This window comes from Panonychus citri, unplaced genomic scaffold (assembly GCF_014898815.1).
Source record: "Panonychus citri isolate SS breed McGregor unplaced genomic scaffold, ASM1489881v1 Contig00139, whole genome shotgun sequence".
Taxonomy (NCBI): domain Eukaryota; kingdom Metazoa; phylum Arthropoda; class Arachnida; order Trombidiformes; family Tetranychidae; genus Panonychus; species Panonychus citri.
This window is the reverse complement of record NW_026515544.1, coordinates 1,050,583-1,070,262: the sequence shown is the minus strand read 5'-3', so window position 1 is coordinate 1,070,262 and position 19,680 is coordinate 1,050,583. Positions and strand designations below refer to the sequence as shown.

Below are 19,680 nucleotides of genomic sequence, written 5' to 3'. Positions count from 1 at the left end.
TATCGAATTATTTTTAACCATGAAGTTGTGATAATTGCTCCCATTGGAATAGCAATCAAGAACCTAAACATCAAGATTAAATCGATAATTGGTATAAACATTATTATTAATAATAAATGTTACGTGATGTTTAGTATCTATGGACCACTAAGGGATCGCAGAGTGTATTGGACAATCTTTGACGAGTTTCTGGAAACGATTGAATCACCAATATTCATTTGTGGTGACATGAATTTAGAGCATCATTTGTGGTCACCCAGAAAAGAAAAACAAATGAAGTTTGAAAAGGATATATTCTCCGGTTTTAAATCGGTTCATCAACCGAAGCAAGAGAATTATACTTATGTTAACGGTGATTTGGTCACATACATTGATGCTCAGATTTACAAAGGAGAACAGATAATAATAAATTCGGAGATAAGGAAAATGAACAGTAATGATCATCTCTTACTCTCGGTAAAAACAATCTTCATGGGTGGATCTCAATTACCAATGATTGATTACTTGGATTTCAAGATCGGAGAATTTATGTTTAAGGAGATGAGCTACGAGCAAACGAATTTATTAGAAAAGTCGTCACCTTTGGTATATAATATTAATAATATTATTAAATACCCAGAAAGGAATGGAAAGTGGAAAAGGAAAACGATTGCAAATACATCCAAGTCATTTCGAAGGAAAAAGAAGAAAGTAAACGTTACAAAAGATGAAATAAAGTTGGCGAAGGCAAATTTTTCAATTGCGGATAAAGTAAAAGAGTTCGATGGGTTAAATCAACAATGGAAGCTAATACATTTACTGATGAAGGATTTGAAACCTAAGGTATTGGGTAAAATTGAGGAAAAATACAAAGGATCAGTGGATGGTTATCTTAAAGATTTTACAGCAAGGAAGCCGATTTTTAATGATAATGATTTTGTTAAGGTAAAAGGTAAATGGAGAGAAGAGGTTTGGGAAAAAATTGTCAACTCTAAGGTCAAATCATCACTTTCAGCTGATAATTTTACCAAAAAACAATGGAAAAAATTTCTACAGTCTAATATTAATAATATTAGAGAAGTGGTGAAACTTATTGTCGAAATATCGTATGTTCCAAGCTGTTTAAGAATATTGGGTGGAGGTTTCGTTCCTAAATCAGGAACGAATAAAGTTCGAATGATTAAGACACCAAATTATCTTTTCAAACTTGTTGATAAATATTTGGCTTATCATCTACAAGAGATTCTCATTAATCATCTTCTTACTGGTTCTCAATATGCTTATGTTGAAGGTTCTTCATGTTTTAAATTGGTGGCCGAATTAGTGATGAATATTAAGGATTGGAAAAATATGAAAATCATTCAAATGGATGTGACCGCAGCATTTGACACGGTGAAGGTTGACGAGGCAGTGGAATTCGTTGAGACCATTGATTATCCACTTTCAAAGCTGCTAAAATCTTTCTGCTCCTTGCGATATGTGAAAATTAACGTTGATAAGAAAGATTATTACAAAGCAGAAAATGAGGGAACACCTCAAGGATCTTCATGTGGACCTTTAATTTTCATTCTTGCTTTGAACAAGCAATTGATGAAATTAAGAAAGAGAAATATTAATATTTATGCTTATGCGGATGATGTTTTTATCGTTGGAGAAAGAGAAATGGATACGGAGTTAATGGTGAAAGATGTTAAATATTCACTCGCGGAAATCAATCTTCAGATTAATGAGTCGAAAACTTTTATACATGAAAGAAATTTTTTGAACCTGAAATTGGTCGGATACAAATTTTTCGAGCCATTGGTGGTGTCAAGGGTTAAAGAATGGATACGAATGACGAAAGAAAATCTAAATTTTTCATTTAATTGCACGAAATATCAATTGGTGGTATTAAGTAGAGAGACAAAAAAGCTGATCATTAATAATATTATTTTTCCAAAGCTTAAAATGTCGGGTTACATGATTTTCAAAACAGATCGGACCATGTTTATGAAATATTTTCATTTATTTGATGATATTATTTCATTATTAGAGTTTCACACACTTTCAGGTTCACATGTTCATGCAATTTATAAGATGGATCACTTTCTTGTTGGGATGTGGATGGAACTCAGTGAATGGTCAAAGGACAACGGTAAAAAAATGGAAGCTGATTTTGCTTTTGAAGATGATCAATCAATTCTTCTACCTGATCGTGATATGACGAAGAAAAGAGAGATGATGGACAGAAGGTTTTTTATCATCATAGATTATTGGTTTGGAATTGGTCATATGGGGAACTCAAAAGAGAAAGGTTCGATGGTATTAATAATATTATTCATGAAACGAAGGTGATATCGAGGAATCATTGGAAGAAAATGATGAAAAATAATATCAAAAAAAGAATCAAGGACTGGTTAAGAGCAGAAAAGGATGTAATACAAATAATGATGGACGGTGGAGAGAAATGGACTGAAAAAGATTGGTTGACTTGTCAAATTTTATCCAGATTAACTAATACCAAATTGCGGATGGTCAAAGTGAAATGTTGCGAAAAGAAGGAAGAACATCATCCATTTATTTGCGAAGAATTAATGAAGGAAATCGCTCAAGAAAAAGGAACAACAATCAAAGACTTTCCAAGGATAACGAGTCAAAACATACAAAATATTATTGATAATATTGATTTTATATCGAAAACCAACTATGAGTTATATAATTCATGTATTCTTTTATTATAATTCCCTTCATTTAACTGTCACCCTGTATGCGGTAGTCTGAACCGCAAACGACTAATTAGAATTAGTCGAACTCAATAGGAGACGCTGTTGAAGCTATAACAAATCTTTGTGTTGATGAGTTTTGATAATTAATTAAATTGTTTCTCTCTTTCTCTTTCTCTTTCTCTTTCTCTCTAATTCTGTTTTTTTCTTAATTGTCATGGTTAATGGTCCTTCCTAATTTCCAATTAATTAATTATGTAAACCTTTGCCAATACTATTAGAGAATATTAACCAACATTTTTAGATAAAATCTCAAAGTCTTGTAAGAGAAGAAGAAGAAAAAAAATATTGAAAATAAGAAGGTAAGTCTTTTTATTTTCCTCTCTTTTATTATTTTCTCTTTCTCTTTTTCTCTCTCTTTTTTTTTCTTTCTGTCTTTTATTTCTCTCTTTCTGACCTGTTAAATCATTGGTGTTGTTGGTGATAATCATTATGAATCAAAATCTCTTCCATAGAGACAACACATCATCATCATTGGTTTGATTGTTTTTCTTTTGTTCTATCGTAAAGAAAAAAAGGTTTCATCAGTTGGTCTCAGGTCTTAGAGTTTGAATTTCGGCAGTTGGGTCTTGTTTTCCTGGACACACTTTTTGTATCATCTCTTTATCTTTGGGCTTCATCTCATTATCTTCATCATCACCAGCATTTTCTCTAACAATTCTACTTTTTGTTTGGTCTTTCTTTCCCTTGCCTCTTGCTTTCTCTTTCTACATCTACATCCTCTTTCTTTTACTTTTCCTGTGTCTTGTTTCTCTCTATCTCTCTCTCTCTCTCTTTAAATTACAAATAGTGAAGAAATTTAATACGGAATTAATCTGATTTTCCTATCTGTTCCATTTCTATCTCTATCTCTATTTCTCTATTTCTCTCTATATCTTTCTCGATATTCAATTTTTATTCGATAAACATATTTGATTGTCACTCGTATCTAACTTAACCTTTGTCCGTCAATGAAACTCACTCTTGACAAATATCCTTTAGTCTCTGTTATTTTCTGATACCCAAAACAATCTCTCACTCTCAATTGCTCATTCTCCTTATCATCATCATCACATCATCACCATCTTTTTAAAGAAACAACATCACCATTTATGCTTTAGCCCTTAACTTGTTTTCATCTTTTTTTAGCTGTGATAATTTTTCTCAGAGATGTTTTTCTAACTATGCTACTATTTGTCCCTCTAGTTGAACGAGTTAAGGAAAAGTCCATCATCACCATCATCACCAAATCATTTATTTCTTAATTTCCATCACCATATACAAAGATATATTCATAAATTTACACTATGGAAGGATCTAAGGAAGGAGATAAGATGACTTTGGATCAAACCTTCCAACCACCAGTAGATGAATGGCTGGTTAAATTTAATCAAGGAATCTTAACTGAAACTGATATACGTACATATTGGGCTCGCACTGTACCCAGTATATACAGTCCTTCTCGAGACTGTAATTGCTTAAATATTCAATTTGATGAAGAAAATGCTAAGTCTACCCTTTTATTACCTTTGGAACAATTTTTGACCTTAAGTGATAAACCCAAAGAGGTTTGTGAAAGCCTAAAGAAAACCGATGCCGATCCTATGCTTTGTGGTAAAATGTTCAAATCAGGTGAACCTGTTTACTCTTGTCGTGATTGTGGTCTTGATGCTTCCTGTGTCCTCTGTGTCGACTGTTTTAAACGAAGGTGAGACACCTTCATGCTCCTTAAATCACAGATAAATTCATCTATCCAATCAGATTCCAACAATTTTATTCGTTCTGCTATAAACGAAAAACCCTTTACCCAATATTTCACCTTAACTTAAAACTCGCATACAATTTATTTCCAATTTGTTGTCAATGGAATATAATTATCACTATTTAGTTGTGATATGTTATCATGAGATTCTTTCAGAAAAATTTCTACTCAATTTATCCTCACCCTTATACAATCAATTTCCACTGTGAAAGATTGATTTTCATAACAATCTATTATTTTTTTCGTTCTATTCCTTATTCATAGTTCCCATCGTAGCCACAAATATAAAATGTGTATGAGCTCCGGTGGTGGATATTGTGATTGTGGTGACGCTGAAGCCTGGAGAGCACATGTTTTCTGTGATTTACATCTTAAAGGAAGTCAAAAGGTGACACTTATCATTATCATTTGTTTATCTATCAAGATTATCCAATTTAAAGACAATTTATACTTATTTTCATTTCTACTTTAGGCTGATCCAAATGAAGATCCAAGGACACGATTAGCCTCCGATCTTGTCAACAGAACTGAGATAATTATGAAAACTGTGGTCCATTACTGTTTTGAAATACTAGAATGGAACAATCCTTTAGCCTTACCTGAAAGTTTAAATATTAATTCAAGTTTAATTGATCCCGAATCAGCAGATTATGTTACTATGCTCTTTAATGATGAAATTCATACATACGATCAAGTTATCCAAACACTGGGCCGTGCAATTGAATGTACAACAAAGGAAGCTATAGATTTTGCCACAACGGTTGATCATGAAGGTCGGACTATTGTCCGATGCTCATCTTTTCAACCTTGTTCTCAAGTTAAACAATTGATAGAAAAATTTACCGGTCGAAGTGGAAGTAAACCTTTAAGATGTGATGTTATGTTAACTAGTGTTATTGCTCATCAAACCTTTGCCATGAGGCTTCTTACTTGGCTTCAAAATATTTTACAATATTGTGAAGGATTTAGATCAATATTTGGATCTATTATGATGAAAATCTATCCAGTTGATGATACAAATCGAACAATTCTCTTGGAGTCCATTATGAAAGCTGATGTTCGTCTATGGAAAACTGCTAGAAATCAATGGCATCAACTGTTTATCATTGGACTTTTAATGAACTCAGAGACCAAAAAACAATTTGCTAAAACTTTCACCCGAATCTATTCAACCTTGATGAAAGATTTTATCAATGATGATCATGAACATGGTGTATCAATTGCAAGTCTTGCTGTTCAAATTTTCACGGTGCCAACTCTAGCTTACAATCTGATTGCTGAAGATGATGCATTTAACATCCTAATATCAACATTTCTCAATGAATGTATTAAACATCGTAATAACGAGGGTAAACTTGCCTTTGAACGTAACAATGCAACCATTCAATCATTTAAACGAGTTCAGTTCATACTATGTGATCTTAAATATTTACTTTACATAAAACCTAAAGTTTGGACTGATGAATTACGGAAAAGTTTCCTCCATGGTTTCCATAAGCTGATTGAACTTCTTGGTTGGATGCAAGGAATGGATTCCGTTATTAGACAGATTGGTGCACATGTTGAATTTGAAGCTGAATGGGAAACAGGAATCAATTTACAACTTAAATTGGCTCCCATTTTATCATTAATCATTGATTGGTGTGGTTCCGATTCAAATGTACTGGTCAAAGCTCTTCGTATCTCTGTGCAAGATTTATCAGATCGTATGAGCTTCATAACTTACGATGAATGGTCTCTGTGTTCACATCGTGTTAAGTGTATACAATATGATGTGTCAACCTCTCCGGTTACCATACATATTCCCTTGTCACGACTAGTCGCCGGTTTATTGCTTCATGTGACCACCAAAGATCTAAATCCCAAAGAAATTATTCGACCCTCTGCTCGTGTTCTCATGGAGCTTCCACTTCGAACATTGGTTTTAATCGCTCAATTTAGAGCCGGAATGTGGAGACGAAATGGTTACTCATTAGTTAATCAAGTTTATTTCTATCACAATACTCGTTTAAGAGATGAAATGTATGATCGTGATATTATGATGTTACAATTTGCTGCTGCTTCAATGGATCCAAATGAATTTTTAATCTTAGTTCTCAACAAATTTGGCCTAATTTTCTGGGCTCAAGACTCATTTGAGAGTAAAAGTCGTAAACCAGAGGAAGATTTTATGAGGCAAACAGTTACCATGGTAGAAGAATTTCTCAATCTTCTATTGATCATTGTCAGTGAAAGATATACTCCTGGAATTGGTAATGTGACCTTTCAAGAGCGTATGAGACGTGAGATTATCCATTGGTTGTGCATGGAACCAATGACCCATAGTGACCTGTTAAAGTGTTTACCTCGTGAGCTTTGTGATGAGGTTGAAATTGAAAAGTTAATCTTGGATGTTGCCAATTTCAAGCGACCCTCACCCAATCAAGCTGGTGGAAAATATGAACTGAAAGAGGAATTTTATGCCAACTTTAATCCTTTCTTTTACCATTATTCACGTCAAGAACAATCTACCGCTGAAGAGGTACAATTAAAACGTAAACGCACCAACCGTGAGAAGTTAATCTGCTGTCCTCCACCAGTACCTCCCGAATTTGCACCTTATTATACTCCAATATTGAAAATTCTTACCAGTGATATATTTCTATATATAATTAATTCGGTTCTGCTTCGAGCGACAATAACATACTCACTCTCATTTTCTGAGACACAATTTGAGAAAATTTTACATCTAGTTGGAGTTGCTCTTCACGAGGAAAGTAAATCATTACAAGAACAACAGTCAACATCTTCCGGTGAAAGAGAGGCCCAGGTCAGATTTACCGAACTTGCTGTTTCCAAATGTTTACTATCTCTATTTGAGGCATGTCTTGATGTTCCCCGTATCGGATCACATAGAGATTTACTTTTGTGGACATTGAAAAAGTTTTCCGATGTTGCCAAATTAAGAGGAACCGAATTACCATCAACCATGATTTCCGCTGTCTCCGAGATGGAAGATGAAAAACCTTTATCTAAAGAAACATCTAAAGCGAAAATTGCAGCCCAACGTCGAGCTCGAATCATGGCTCAGATGCAAGATATGCAGAAAAATTTCATCAAAGGTCATGCAGAATATTTTAAAGATAAAGATTCATCTTGTACTTCGGGTGGATCTTTAATGGATTTAACCAATACCGAAGATGAATCTAGAGAAGAACAACCAAAACAACCTTGTGCTGTTGGAATTAATCAGCGAGGTAAAGAGATTCCCGAAGAAAGTCATATATGCATTCTTTGTCGAGAAGAACAAGCCATCGAATTATCTGGTCGTTGTATGGTTTTGGCCGCTTTTGTCCAAGGTTCAACGGTTCTTTCAAAGAATCGTGAACGTTCAGTACAAGAAGATAGTTTTCAACTTTTCATGCCTTCTGATCTCTATTTCGGGTGTCATGTTTCAACCTGTGGACATGTGATGCACAGCGATTGTTGGCAAAAGTTTTTCGATGCAGTTCTAAGTAAAGAGAGGAGGCGACCTCTTCGCTATGGACGACATGTTAGCTTTGACGTTGATAAAAGTGAATTTCTGTGTCCTTTATGTGAATGCCTGAGTAATGCTGTGATACCTTTAATACCACCTTCAATCTATCGTGATTCTGACTCGGAATCTTTTATCCGAGATGTTAACTTTTCCGAATGGATAACCAGTCTACTTGGTACCATCGAGAAAATATCATTAATCAAATTATCTTCTGGTTAGTTAACAAATAATCATTTTTGAGGTGAAAAAAAGAAGCGGATAATATTTCATTTCTTTATTTAGGCTCAACGGAAGACTGTTCCATACCCATATCTGGTCTTATCCCTCGAATCGGTGATGGAGGTTACGTTGCAACGATAACTACAGCTTTTATAGAAATCTCCAGAAAACTTTCTGACGATATCAAAGCTATGATGAGACTTTTAAATCAATCAATTTTTCATGTAATCAAAATAGTTGCTGATTCTACTTTTCTTTTTTTTTCTCTCTCTCTCTTTCTCTTTCTCTTTATGTATACAATTTACTCTAATTTATCTCTATTTTTTTTCTCACTTGTATTTATAGATTTTTCCTCATCGTTCCGATTTTATCCAAGAAGATATGAGCTTACCAACCCATGCTTATTGGGCAGCGGCCTTCACAATCCATTCAATTGAACGAGTTTTAAGAGATGAAAAGAAATCCATTTTCGGTGATCTATCTTCCAGAAGATATAATTGTCTTCAAGCTCTAGTCAGATATGTGGGAGTTATTACCGTTGAAGATGATTATGGTTTTATCCGACTTCATTGTGCTCGTCTTCTTAAATATCTTCTCGTCTATGAAGATTATATTCTCGGTCCAAGTTGTTTAGACGTTGATGCCTTTGGCCTACTGTTAACCTTAATCTTAACCAGTCCATCACTTCATTTACCTGAAGATATTGTTTATACAACTCCTTCAGTACCAAACGGGAGTGTTTCAGACCAGCATTTTATTAATCTAATGACCGTCTTCCATTGTGTACAAGTAAGTATTAATATTTTCTGACAGTTGATGAGAAAAATTTGCGATTTCTAACTAATTGAAAAAATGTTTTTTTTTTCTTTTACAGATCATTCTTTCAAACAAAGATTTCGTTGAAGATTATTGTAGTAGTAGTACTAGTGATAGTTGCAGTAGCAGTTCTAGTAATCAAATGGATATTGATGATTCCAAAGATACTGAAAGTGAAAGTGAAAGTCTCTTTATTCATGAATTTTACACCAGCATATTGGTCTCAGCGGTAATAGATCTGGAGAAAGGGGAAAAGCTTAAGGAATATAATAAAAATCGAGCTGATCGACTAATTAAAATGCTGAGAGCTCAATTGCTTCCATTTTTGAGATGTACTGCAGTTTTCTTCCACTTTTTAACCGGTGTTGTTCCTCCTGCCAAATTAAAAGAGGGTGGAGGTCAATCATTACCCAGTTCAGATGTTGAATTTACTCTACTCTGTGAATATCTTGGATTATCATCAAAATTTTCAATTCTAATTGGTTGCCAATCATTACGTCAACTTGCTCGTCTCTGGTGTCAACATCCACGTGTACGAGTTTTAGTTTGCGAGAGACCAGAAAATTCACTCTTACCGCCCAATCTTCCGCTTAAACTTATCAAACAGCCTCATTCTGTTAATCAATTATTAGATTTACCCAAAGACTACAGTGAATTAATCAACAGTGTCTCCCAGTTTACTTGTCCCAATTCAGAGAGTGACGAAGCTCGTACACCAACTATGTGCCTTGTCTGTGGCACAATACTTTGCTCTCAAAGTTATTGTTGTCAGACTGAGATCGATGGTACAATGGTTGGTGCGTGTACCTTTCACGCTCACGATTGTGGTGCAGGTATTGGTATATTTCTACGTATTCGTGATTGTAAGATTGTCCTTCTTGCTGGCCGAGCTAAAGGTAAACCTTCATGTACTTATCAATTTTACTTATGCTTCTATGATAACAAATTATCCTGCTAATTTATTTAGCTAATCCTATTTGATTGTAATTCGATTTAAATCTAATTGTACTCTTTTAATTTATATATATATTAGGTTGTTACATGTCTCCACCTTATATCGATGAATATGGAGAAACTGATCAAGGTTTATTCAGAGGGAATCCATTGTCATTATGTGAATCATCATACAAACAGCTTCATAGATTATGGTTGCGACATGGAATTCCGGAAGAAATCGCTCATTCCCTGGAATTACATAGTAACATGGCTACAATCAACTGGACTCTGCTTTAAGACCACCGCCACCTCCACCCACAACACGCGCATAAACACACATACACACACACACAACCTCATAATTACATCATGTTATCATATGAAAGATAAACATAAAAAGCAGACATTGATAATGTTAGAATTGTGAAAAAAACAAAAAACTTCCTTCAACTTTTACCACAAAGAAAGAAAAGAAAGAGAAAAATGAATGAGAGGACGAGGGTGGGAGAGAAAGATTGAGAGAGATGGTGGATCACCATAAATTCTGAGCCACTTCTCTTTATCTCGTTAACATTTTCTCCTATTTTTTTTATTCCAACAGAATTCAAAGCCTTTGTACCCAAGAAAAAAGCTTATATTCTGATGTGATTTTCATGGAATTAAATTGTTTGAATGAACCGTGAACGCTCATTCTCCCTCTCTTCCCCTTTATTGCCAATGAGAATCAACCACAATCAATTTAAACCATATCGTCGCAAAAGAAAGTTAAAAAGGCGAATTATCAGCAATCTAATATTTTATATCATTTTCTCATCATCATCAGCCTAATCATCATCTTCATCATTTATCCTCAAGTGATTACCATGCAAAGAAAAGCAAAGTGTCTCTAAGCCAATCCCTTTTAATTTCACCAACAATCAACCAACAATTGAACAATTTGAAAATCATTATAATCTTCAAATACTCACAACAACACAACTATTAACTAAAATCCAATTGAAAACAATATTTATACAAATTGAACGACAACAACATCAACTCTATGATTAGGAAACGAAATTAAAAAAAGTGATTTAATTATCATTATAATTATGTTATTGTAAACAATTAAAAAGAAATCAATTTAAACAGATCAAATTAAAAGGTTTCACTTTTACACTTAACAAATGAAATACTTGATATACAATTGTGATTATTAATCAATCATTGTAATCAACTTGTTTCTTACCCAATTAATAATTAAATTTGATACAATCAAATTAATTGTGATTAATTGAAATGATGATATTTTACAAATAACAATTCAATTGATTTAAGAAAAACTTTCTATTGTTATTAATCAATTTATTTTGATTCGATTGACTGATTAACAAGATTTACTTTTATTCCTTGATTACAATCAAAGTCAACAATCAATTTTTCATCATTGTAATTGAGATGAACTTTTTTTTTAACTCCAACAATTAACATAATCATAATTGAACTAATTTTTGGAAACATTTAATTTCAACCCGACAATTAACATTGAGATTTAATCAACAACCAATAAAAGATGATAACAATTAGCTAACTGATGACATTTAAATTTGATTATTTTTATTTTCCCTTGAATTTAATTAAAATCAATTAAACCTTTGATCATGTTAACTGAACTAATTATGGGCCATACAATTTGCTAATTGTTGCAATTAAATTTTGATCAAACTTTTTTTTCGAGATCTTTTTAATGTAATAACAAAAGGGAAGCAATTAACTTCTGGTTAATTGCGTTTCAGTCTGAATAAGAATCATGATTTTAAACCAGAATTTAATTAAACCTTTTTTTTCATCATGATGATTATGATTATCATGAAAACGACAAAATTTAATTTTATTTTTTCATCACAATCTTGATTATAATTTAGCAATTTAATTCATTTCACTTTTGTTAATGTTCATTGGAGCTTAAATTATTGATTATTATAATTATTTACTCACTAATTGGCTTAATTACAATTTTCATGGGTGATAATGATGATGAAGATTATGTTGATAGCTGTTCAACATTAATTATATCATCATCTTCATCATCACTAACTACAATTATCATTATTAAATCATCATGATATTAACTGAATCAAAGGAAAATTAAGAAGTTGAGAAAAAAAAATCAACTCTTAAATTATGAAAAACTTTTTTTCTTTAACTTTTTTTTTCCTCTTCCTTTTAAATTAACAATCTGATGTATTAGAATCACTTATTAATAAATTGTGAAGATGATGAAATGATTTAATTGAAATTAAATTTAATCATGAATATCTCAATCTAACTGAAATTAGATAACTTTTCTTCCTCCACTGTTTTATCATCGTTATCATTTTCATCCTCATTAGTATCATCACCATCATCATCATTATCATCACCAAACAGTTAACCGTTTGATTTTTACATGATGATCAATGAAAAAAATTAGTTTGTTCAGATAATACATATAAGAGGATGAGAGTTGATGATGAGGATGAGGATGAGGAGGGAAAAGTTTTTGCCTAAAATTGACAACAAGATGAAGCTATAGGTTAATTCAGAAATATGTGACTTTCTTGAAGATGCTGATGAGGCAGTGGGGGGGTGGAGGAAGATAAAGATGATGAGGAAGGAGGAAAAGTAAAGTCGAAACTAAACTGAGGAGAAAAAAAAGTTTTGATATGTTAAAATACTTTGGAAATGAGTGAGTGGGTTGAATAGTTAACACAGAAGAAGATGATGAGAAGGAGGAGAAAGATGAGGATGGAGAGAGAGAGAGAGAGAGAGAGAGAGAGAGATCAAGATATTAGAATGATGATGAAGATAAAGGGTTGGATGATTTTAGAAGAAAATATCGGATTAAATTGAGTTGACAGGGAATAAAATCGATGAGGTTTGGTGATGCAAATGAGAATGAGCAACTTCCACCTCCACCTCCTCTTCTTCCACCTCCTACATTTTCCTCTCTTTTTTCATCATCATCATCATCTTCTTCTTCTTCTTCTTCATCTTCTTTTTGTGGATCAAGATGATAAATATAATATATTCATATTGAAAAGCGACTTCTTTTCGAACTCTTTTTTTTTCTGTTCTAAGGTCACATGAACGTATAATTTTATTTCTCATCACATTACTGATGCTTAATTTCAATCGATAAAATTTCATTCAATATCTATTCTGTTATTGATACATTTCCCTCGATGGATTCATTAATTATCAACAAGGAAAATTTTTCATGAGAACAAGATGAGAGAGAGAGAGAAAATAAAAAAATCTTCTCAAGGGTTATTATTATACTCTAGGAGTGATTTTCAGGTTTCCATGGTGGTTCCACCATCACTGGAGGTGGAAACTTTTATTTCATTTTCAGATTGATGCAATTTAACCCATTCAATTGAAATCACTTTGCTTTGCAATTTTCATCTTATATCTTCAAGCTCATGGTGATCATATTCATCTACCACCATGAAAATTATGCTGAACTTTTTTTTCTCAACATTTTCATGTTTTTTTTCACCGGCGGGCATTTTATTTGTAAAATATTAGTTGATAATGATGATGATTAATCTTTACATCTTCCTTATCATCTTTTAATGCTACCAGGCAATGTAAATATTACATAGAGAAAGAGAGAGAGAGAGAGAGGATGACAGATCTTCATCTTCTTTTTGTCTTCCAACTAATGTACTGAATTCATGGTGAGATTTTTTTTTCTTCAGAATTTTGATTCACTATATTGATGTTTTTTAATTGTTCCTCTGGAATAAGTAAATCAAACCACAATTTACTAATTAAAATCAATCATCTTCAGGCTATAAGTTTGTAATCATTTCTACTCAATATACTTAAATCACAATTTACTTTCAATTGTTCTAGAGGTTTAATTGTTATCCTTTTATTTTTACTTTACAATTAAAATCCATTAAAATTATATAATCTTGATTCTGAATCAATTTCTATGAACTTTTTTTCACTTCCAGTTAGTTTGCCTTCAAGTCTTATACAATTAACAATGATCATGATTAACAATTAGCTAAATAATTTGTCCAAATTTTAAATTGAGAAAATGAATAGACCACCACAATCAACGATAACAATTAACTAGACAATCAATTCCCAACTGAATTGAAAATAATGATGAAAACCTTTTTCTTTGGCAAAAAAAAAATTGATGAAACTTTTACAATAATAAAAGATTTTGATTATCATGATTAAAAACTAATGTTAATTAACTAATTGTAAGCAATTAAATTGATTTTCATAAAAAAGCTTTTACTCTGTCATTGAAAATTTTCAATTTTCAACTACAGTTAACCAACAGTAACAATCAATTATTTTCATTGATTACAATTTAGCTAAGATTGTTAATCTTAATGACTTTTTCCCAGTTAATTGTAAACAATCAAATCGATACGATATAAAGAAATTGTTTTTGTTTTCATTTGTAATTAACTTTGGATTGTTAATTGTTATTGATAAATTATCTTTATGATTTTTTAATCATCTATTGTTTATATGAGTAATTACATTAATTGTTTACAAGGAGTTTTGTTTACATGTTTGTTAAAGTTAATTGTTGTTGCCTGGAATCGATTAAATTGTTGGTGGTTAATTGTTCAGTTAATTTATCGGGTTTATGGGAATTTCGTAAGTGTTTGGTCAAACTGATCTTCCAACTGAACTCCTTGGAGCAAAGGTCACATGTATACTTCCGTGAGTTTCCGGTGTGAACGTTGTTGATGTGGTCATTCATGGCCTGATTTGAATAATAGACTTGTGGACAGTAGGGGCAAACGTTTTTACCGTTATTATTTGAACAATCATTTGATTGTGACATTTTCGGCTTGCGACCTTTAGTTGACCCTCCACCGGTGACCAGCCCTATTAGTCCGTTGTTGTTTAATCGGATTTTCCGTTTCAAAGTTAATCCAAGATTGGATGATGTTGATAATATGAGATGATGATGATTATTTGTTTCACCGTTAAGTTGATTGTTTACTTTATTGTTGTTGTTGTTATTGTTATTTGCTGAATGCTGGAGGATCAGGTCACTTGTGGTTGCCGAAGGCAAAATATTTCGAACTTTGTAAGTTCGAAATGGTTCTAAAGAGTTTGAATTGTTGGTGAGTGATGAAGATGATGAACCGTTTATTGGGGTGTCACGAAGGTGACGTGGTGGACGACCTCGACCTCTTTTCAGTGGTATTGTTGATATATCGGAATGGGAATCAGAGTTGGACGAAGTTTTTTTATAAAGTATTTCATGGGAATGATGTTGGTGTTGTTGTTGATGATGATGATTCAGATGATGAGGATGAAGTTGATGTGATGATCCGTTGGTTAGGTTATTCTGGTGAGTACCATTGATGCCTGGTGTTGTAGTGGTTGTGGTTGTGGTTGATGAAGAGGGTGAAGATGAAGATGAATGATTTTGTAATTGTTGAGATTTTGAAAGTAAACCTGAAGCAACGGCTAAGGTTGTTGATGCAGCTATGGCTCGAGCAGTGGCTGAGCTAAATGAAGATGCTATTGATGCGGTAAAAGGTATCATTGAGTAATTAGTGGCTCTTAATTTATCACCACAGTCAAGGTCAAGTGAATCACCGGATGGACATTCATCCATTATATTTGAAGTACCAGAAGTTGACCCGGAAGAAGCTGCTACTGCGGCCACCGCTGCAACAGCGGCTGCAGCAGCTTCCAAATTTTGCCCTTGAAAAGCGGCTAATGAATGATGATGACCAGGAAGGTAAGGTGATGATGACCCAAGTGAGAATGATGATCAAATCGACGTCCACTATTTACCCTCATATCGATTACCTCATCTTCCTCATCTTCCGGTTCACCTCCACTTTCAATTCCCTGTTCATCTCTCATCATCACCCTTTCCTCAATTTCCTCTTCTTCATCTTCATCTTCATCCTCATCTTCAATTTCAACCTCATTTGTGGTCATCACTTTATTTTCCTCAGTCATATCCCTCTTTTGATGAGGATGATAAGGTTGATGGTGATGCTCATTTGACCTTGGAATATCAATTTCAAACTCTTCGGATGATAAATAGTCAGTGTTGTCCACCTCTTGACCTTGACCATTATTATTATCATTTCCTTCAATCATAATAAACTTTTCATCTTCTTCTACCTCCTCTTCATCCTCATCAGCATCTTCCTCTATAATAACTCCTCTTTCACCTCCAACCTCCTCCTCTCCCTCTTCAAAAATCAATTCCTCTTGTTTATCATCTTCCATTGTCATCATCTTTTTACTTTCCATCTCTTTCCCCTCCTCTCTATCATCCATACGATCATTATCATCCTCATCATTACCATTATCATGCTTCATTTGATCAACCCTATTTTGGTCAAATTCATTTTCAATCTCACCATTTTCCTGATTACTTATCATCATTTCATCATTTCTGTTTCCGGTTTTTTCATTCCCAGTGTCTGAATAAGGATCCGGATCTCGTCTGAGAAGCTCACGAAGTTGGACAAACGATTCACCGGTCGAAGATGAATTTAAATTAACTTTTCGAGTCTCATTTGGTGATGAAATAATTTTCAAGTTCAATGAAGATGATGAAGATGATGAAGATGAAGATGTCGGTGTAATTGATGATGAACTTGCTTTAAACCCTTTTAACCCACAATCAGTTGATGGATCAACAATCTTAATCAATTGTTGATTATTAGATGAACGAAATGGAAACGATAAACTTGGAACACGTTTCAATGAATTAATCACATTAACGTTACCATGATGATGATGACCATTGGTCAAACTTTTAGAATTATTATCATTATTAATTGAAAGACGACCACAATTAACCTTAATTGTTGATGTTGTTGCATCTGATTTAATCCGGGAAGAAGCACAATTTGCATTACAAGAAGATGAATTAACTTTGTTTACACTTTTAATTGGAATCAATGTTTCCTTTAATGGTAAACAATTTACTTTTAACCATTGGCATGATTTCTGAATGGAAGACAATTGACCTGAGGGTATAATCATCTCACCAGAATAAATATAATCAATGATTAACTTTAAATCATCATAAGGTATTTCCCTTATAATTATCGCAGTATTTGAACACGAGTGAGAAATTAAATTGTTGTCACCATCAGAATTACCTCCAAATGAATTGAAAGCGGTTTTAAAATAATCAGATGAAGCGGATAACATTAATTTGTGTCCTCTAATTACTTGATTACCCTCACAAATGATTGAACAATCAAATAGATTACGATCGGTGAACAATTTACCTAAATTGTTGACTAATTGTAATACCTGAGATTGATTTCGGCGATAACAATAAGTTGATGAATCGTTATTAATATTACTCGTTGAACCCATGGTGATGATTGTCAATCAATTGATGATGATGATGATGATGAATTTTTGATGATCCACTTTAATTGATTATTTAATTAGTGAGAAATTTTTTTCTCCGTTTCTTTCACTGATTAATTTAAACTCCAATTTAATTGTTTAACTTTTGCATAAATCATTATGTAATCATCGAGGGATTGATTTGTGTTTATAAATTGTGTTGACAGTTGATTAATTTTTAATTGTTGATTTAATTATCCTTTGATGACAGTAGTTTGATGTTTGATGGTCAATTGTTGTTGATCAAATTGTAAACAATTATTTTAAATTCAATGATGATTGTGTTGATTACTTTGAAAATGGTTAAACATTTGATTGTTGTTACTTTAAACTCATGGGAAAATGATGATGATAATTTTTATACCACAGGCACTGGAAGATGATGAGGATGATGAAGATGATAAGCAGGATGATGAATTTTGATAAATAATGATGGCAATTAGTGATTAAAAGGATGGCATTAATTTTGAATGATCATCAGGATAATTAATAAAACCAAAGATTTGATTATAAACAATTGAAAGTTTTGTTTACCAAGTTTGTGGTGATGATGAGGCTCACTCACTTTGAGGATGATAAAGATGAAGATGATGATAACGATTATTGATGATGAAGTTTAAAAAAGGTCAACAATCAACGAGATCATTGATTAAATCAAATACAAAAGGAAACAACAGTTGACAAGTTGTTGTTGTTTGGAGATTGAATCAAGTGAAAATTTTTCTTCCATGAGAGTTAATATCCCACCGAAGACATAGACAGAAGATGAAGATGAAGATGAAGATAACACAGATAAAGAGAGAGAGTATCAACTGATGATGATGATGATGATAAAGTGGGTTAAGGTGGAGGTGAAGGTAGAAGTGGTTGTTGTGATGATGATTTTATCTTCCTCTGAGAGTGGGAGTGAAAATTATTCAGTTACTATTTGGATGATGAGAGTAGGTAGGAGACTTTTGTTGTCGATGATAAAATTATGATGATGGAAATGTTGATGATGAGGATAATGATGATGATGATTCTGATGCAATTTGAAAATTGAAAAGAAAAGATTTTGTTTTATTCATCATCATCCTTTTATTTTCTCTCTCTCTCTTTTTCCCCTTTTTTCATTTTATCTTCATTCAGGTTGAAGGTTTTTACTTTGGGAGTTGCGTGAGGCGCTGATTTGCTTACAATCAGCGTTGAGTAATTAGGAGGGGCTTTTCATTGATGATGAAGGAAGATGAAAAAAAGGAGCAGAAAATTTTACCAAAATTTTTGGATCAACTCATTACACTCCCACCCCTCCCACTCTGTACCAAATTTTAATCAAAGGAAGATAAAGAAAGAGAGAGAATGAGGGAGAAAGTTCATCATGTTCACCAGAAAAGGGTTCATATTATGTATATCAGTCATAAAAGGGAGTGAGAACAGAGAGAGAGAGAGTGAATGTGATGATAAAAGAGGAGGAAGATTATAAGGGAAGAGAAGTGAAATGTTTAGAGAGAGAGAGAGAGAGAGATTATCGATTGGATGAGAAGCTGAAATTTTTGGAATAGCAAGTGAAGTGAATGTTGGAGGAAAAAAGAGAGAGAAATAGAAAGACGAATGAAGAGCAAAAGCTAAATAAGATGAAAATAGGGAGATAGTGAGAGAGACTAGAAGAGAGGGAGAGGTAGCGCATTCGAATTGAGTCAAATTGAACAGGGAGTGAGTGAGATGGTGAGAGAGTAAATTTTAATTCTCTGGATCTTTTTTCTCTTAAAAGAGACTAAAATTGTCATTCGTTTCTCTTTTTCCTTTCTTTGACTCCCTTCCATGTCTCTCTAACTCTCTCTCACTCTAAGCTAAATATAATATATTTGCCTCCCTTGAAAACTACAGATAAAACCGGAGGAAATTGTTTCCATGGTAACATTTTATTTCTGAAAAGTTTTCAAAGCTCATGAAAAACTCTGGCTTCTCTTTTTCCCACTCCCACTCTCACCTTCTCCTCCCCACTCTCCCATCTACTTTTAATTTAACTCTAAACCAATTTGATGAATATTATTATCATTTGAATATTTAACATGAAAATGAAGAAAAAAAATTCTTTTCCAAAAATTCTAAGAAAAGAAAACAAAACCGATTCCAAATTTTATTTATGTATTTCTACTTCTAAACTTAAACATTTATATGAAAATTCAAAAGATGATGATGTAAATTTCCAATCTGAATTTATCATTATTCAGGTAAAGATTAATATTTCTGCAGAGAGAGAGAGAGAGAGAGAGAGAGAGAGAGAGAAAATCGAAAAGAAAATTAGTTCTATGGAGAAAAATTTTGATTTT

General features: G+C 32.9%; 2 protein-coding genes across 4 annotated transcripts; one reads left to right on the top strand and one right to left on the bottom strand.

The window, feature by feature from the left end:
• Nucleotides 1–2,808: 2,808 nt before the first annotated feature.
• Nucleotides 2,809–10,654, top strand: LOC128394519 (E3 ubiquitin-protein ligase UBR2-like). 3 transcript variants are annotated; one of them, XM_053354853.1, is made up of 8 exons: nucleotides 2,809–3,043; nucleotides 3,927–4,428; nucleotides 4,747–4,870; nucleotides 4,955–8,213; nucleotides 8,282–8,442; nucleotides 8,564–9,007; nucleotides 9,093–9,942; nucleotides 10,068–10,654. In XM_053354853.1, the coding sequence occupies exons 2-8, from the start codon at nucleotides 4,028–4,030 to the stop codon at nucleotides 10,265–10,267; spliced, it is 5,439 nt and encodes a 1,812-aa protein (XP_053210828.1). In that variant the 5' UTR covers nucleotides 2,809–3,043; nucleotides 3,927–4,027; the 3' UTR covers nucleotides 10,268–10,654. The 3 variants fall into 3 exon arrangements, with proteins under 3 accessions (XP_053210828.1, XP_053210829.1, XP_053210830.1); XM_053354854.1 differs by having other exon boundaries at nucleotides 3,197–4,428; XM_053354855.1 differs by having other exon boundaries at nucleotides 2,811–3,043; nucleotides 9,093–9,930.
• A 3,756-nt stretch (nucleotides 10,655–14,410) lies between these two features.
• On the bottom strand, nucleotides 14,411–18,824 carry LOC128394112 (uncharacterized protein DDB_G0271850-like). The gene is given in 2 exon segments (XM_053354367.1): nucleotides 14,411–15,754; nucleotides 15,757–18,824. Coding segments are annotated over 2 exon segments (2,805 nt in total). The 5' UTR covers nucleotides 17,333–18,824; the 3' UTR covers nucleotides 14,411–14,525.
• Nucleotides 18,825–19,680: the final 856 nt, after the last annotated feature.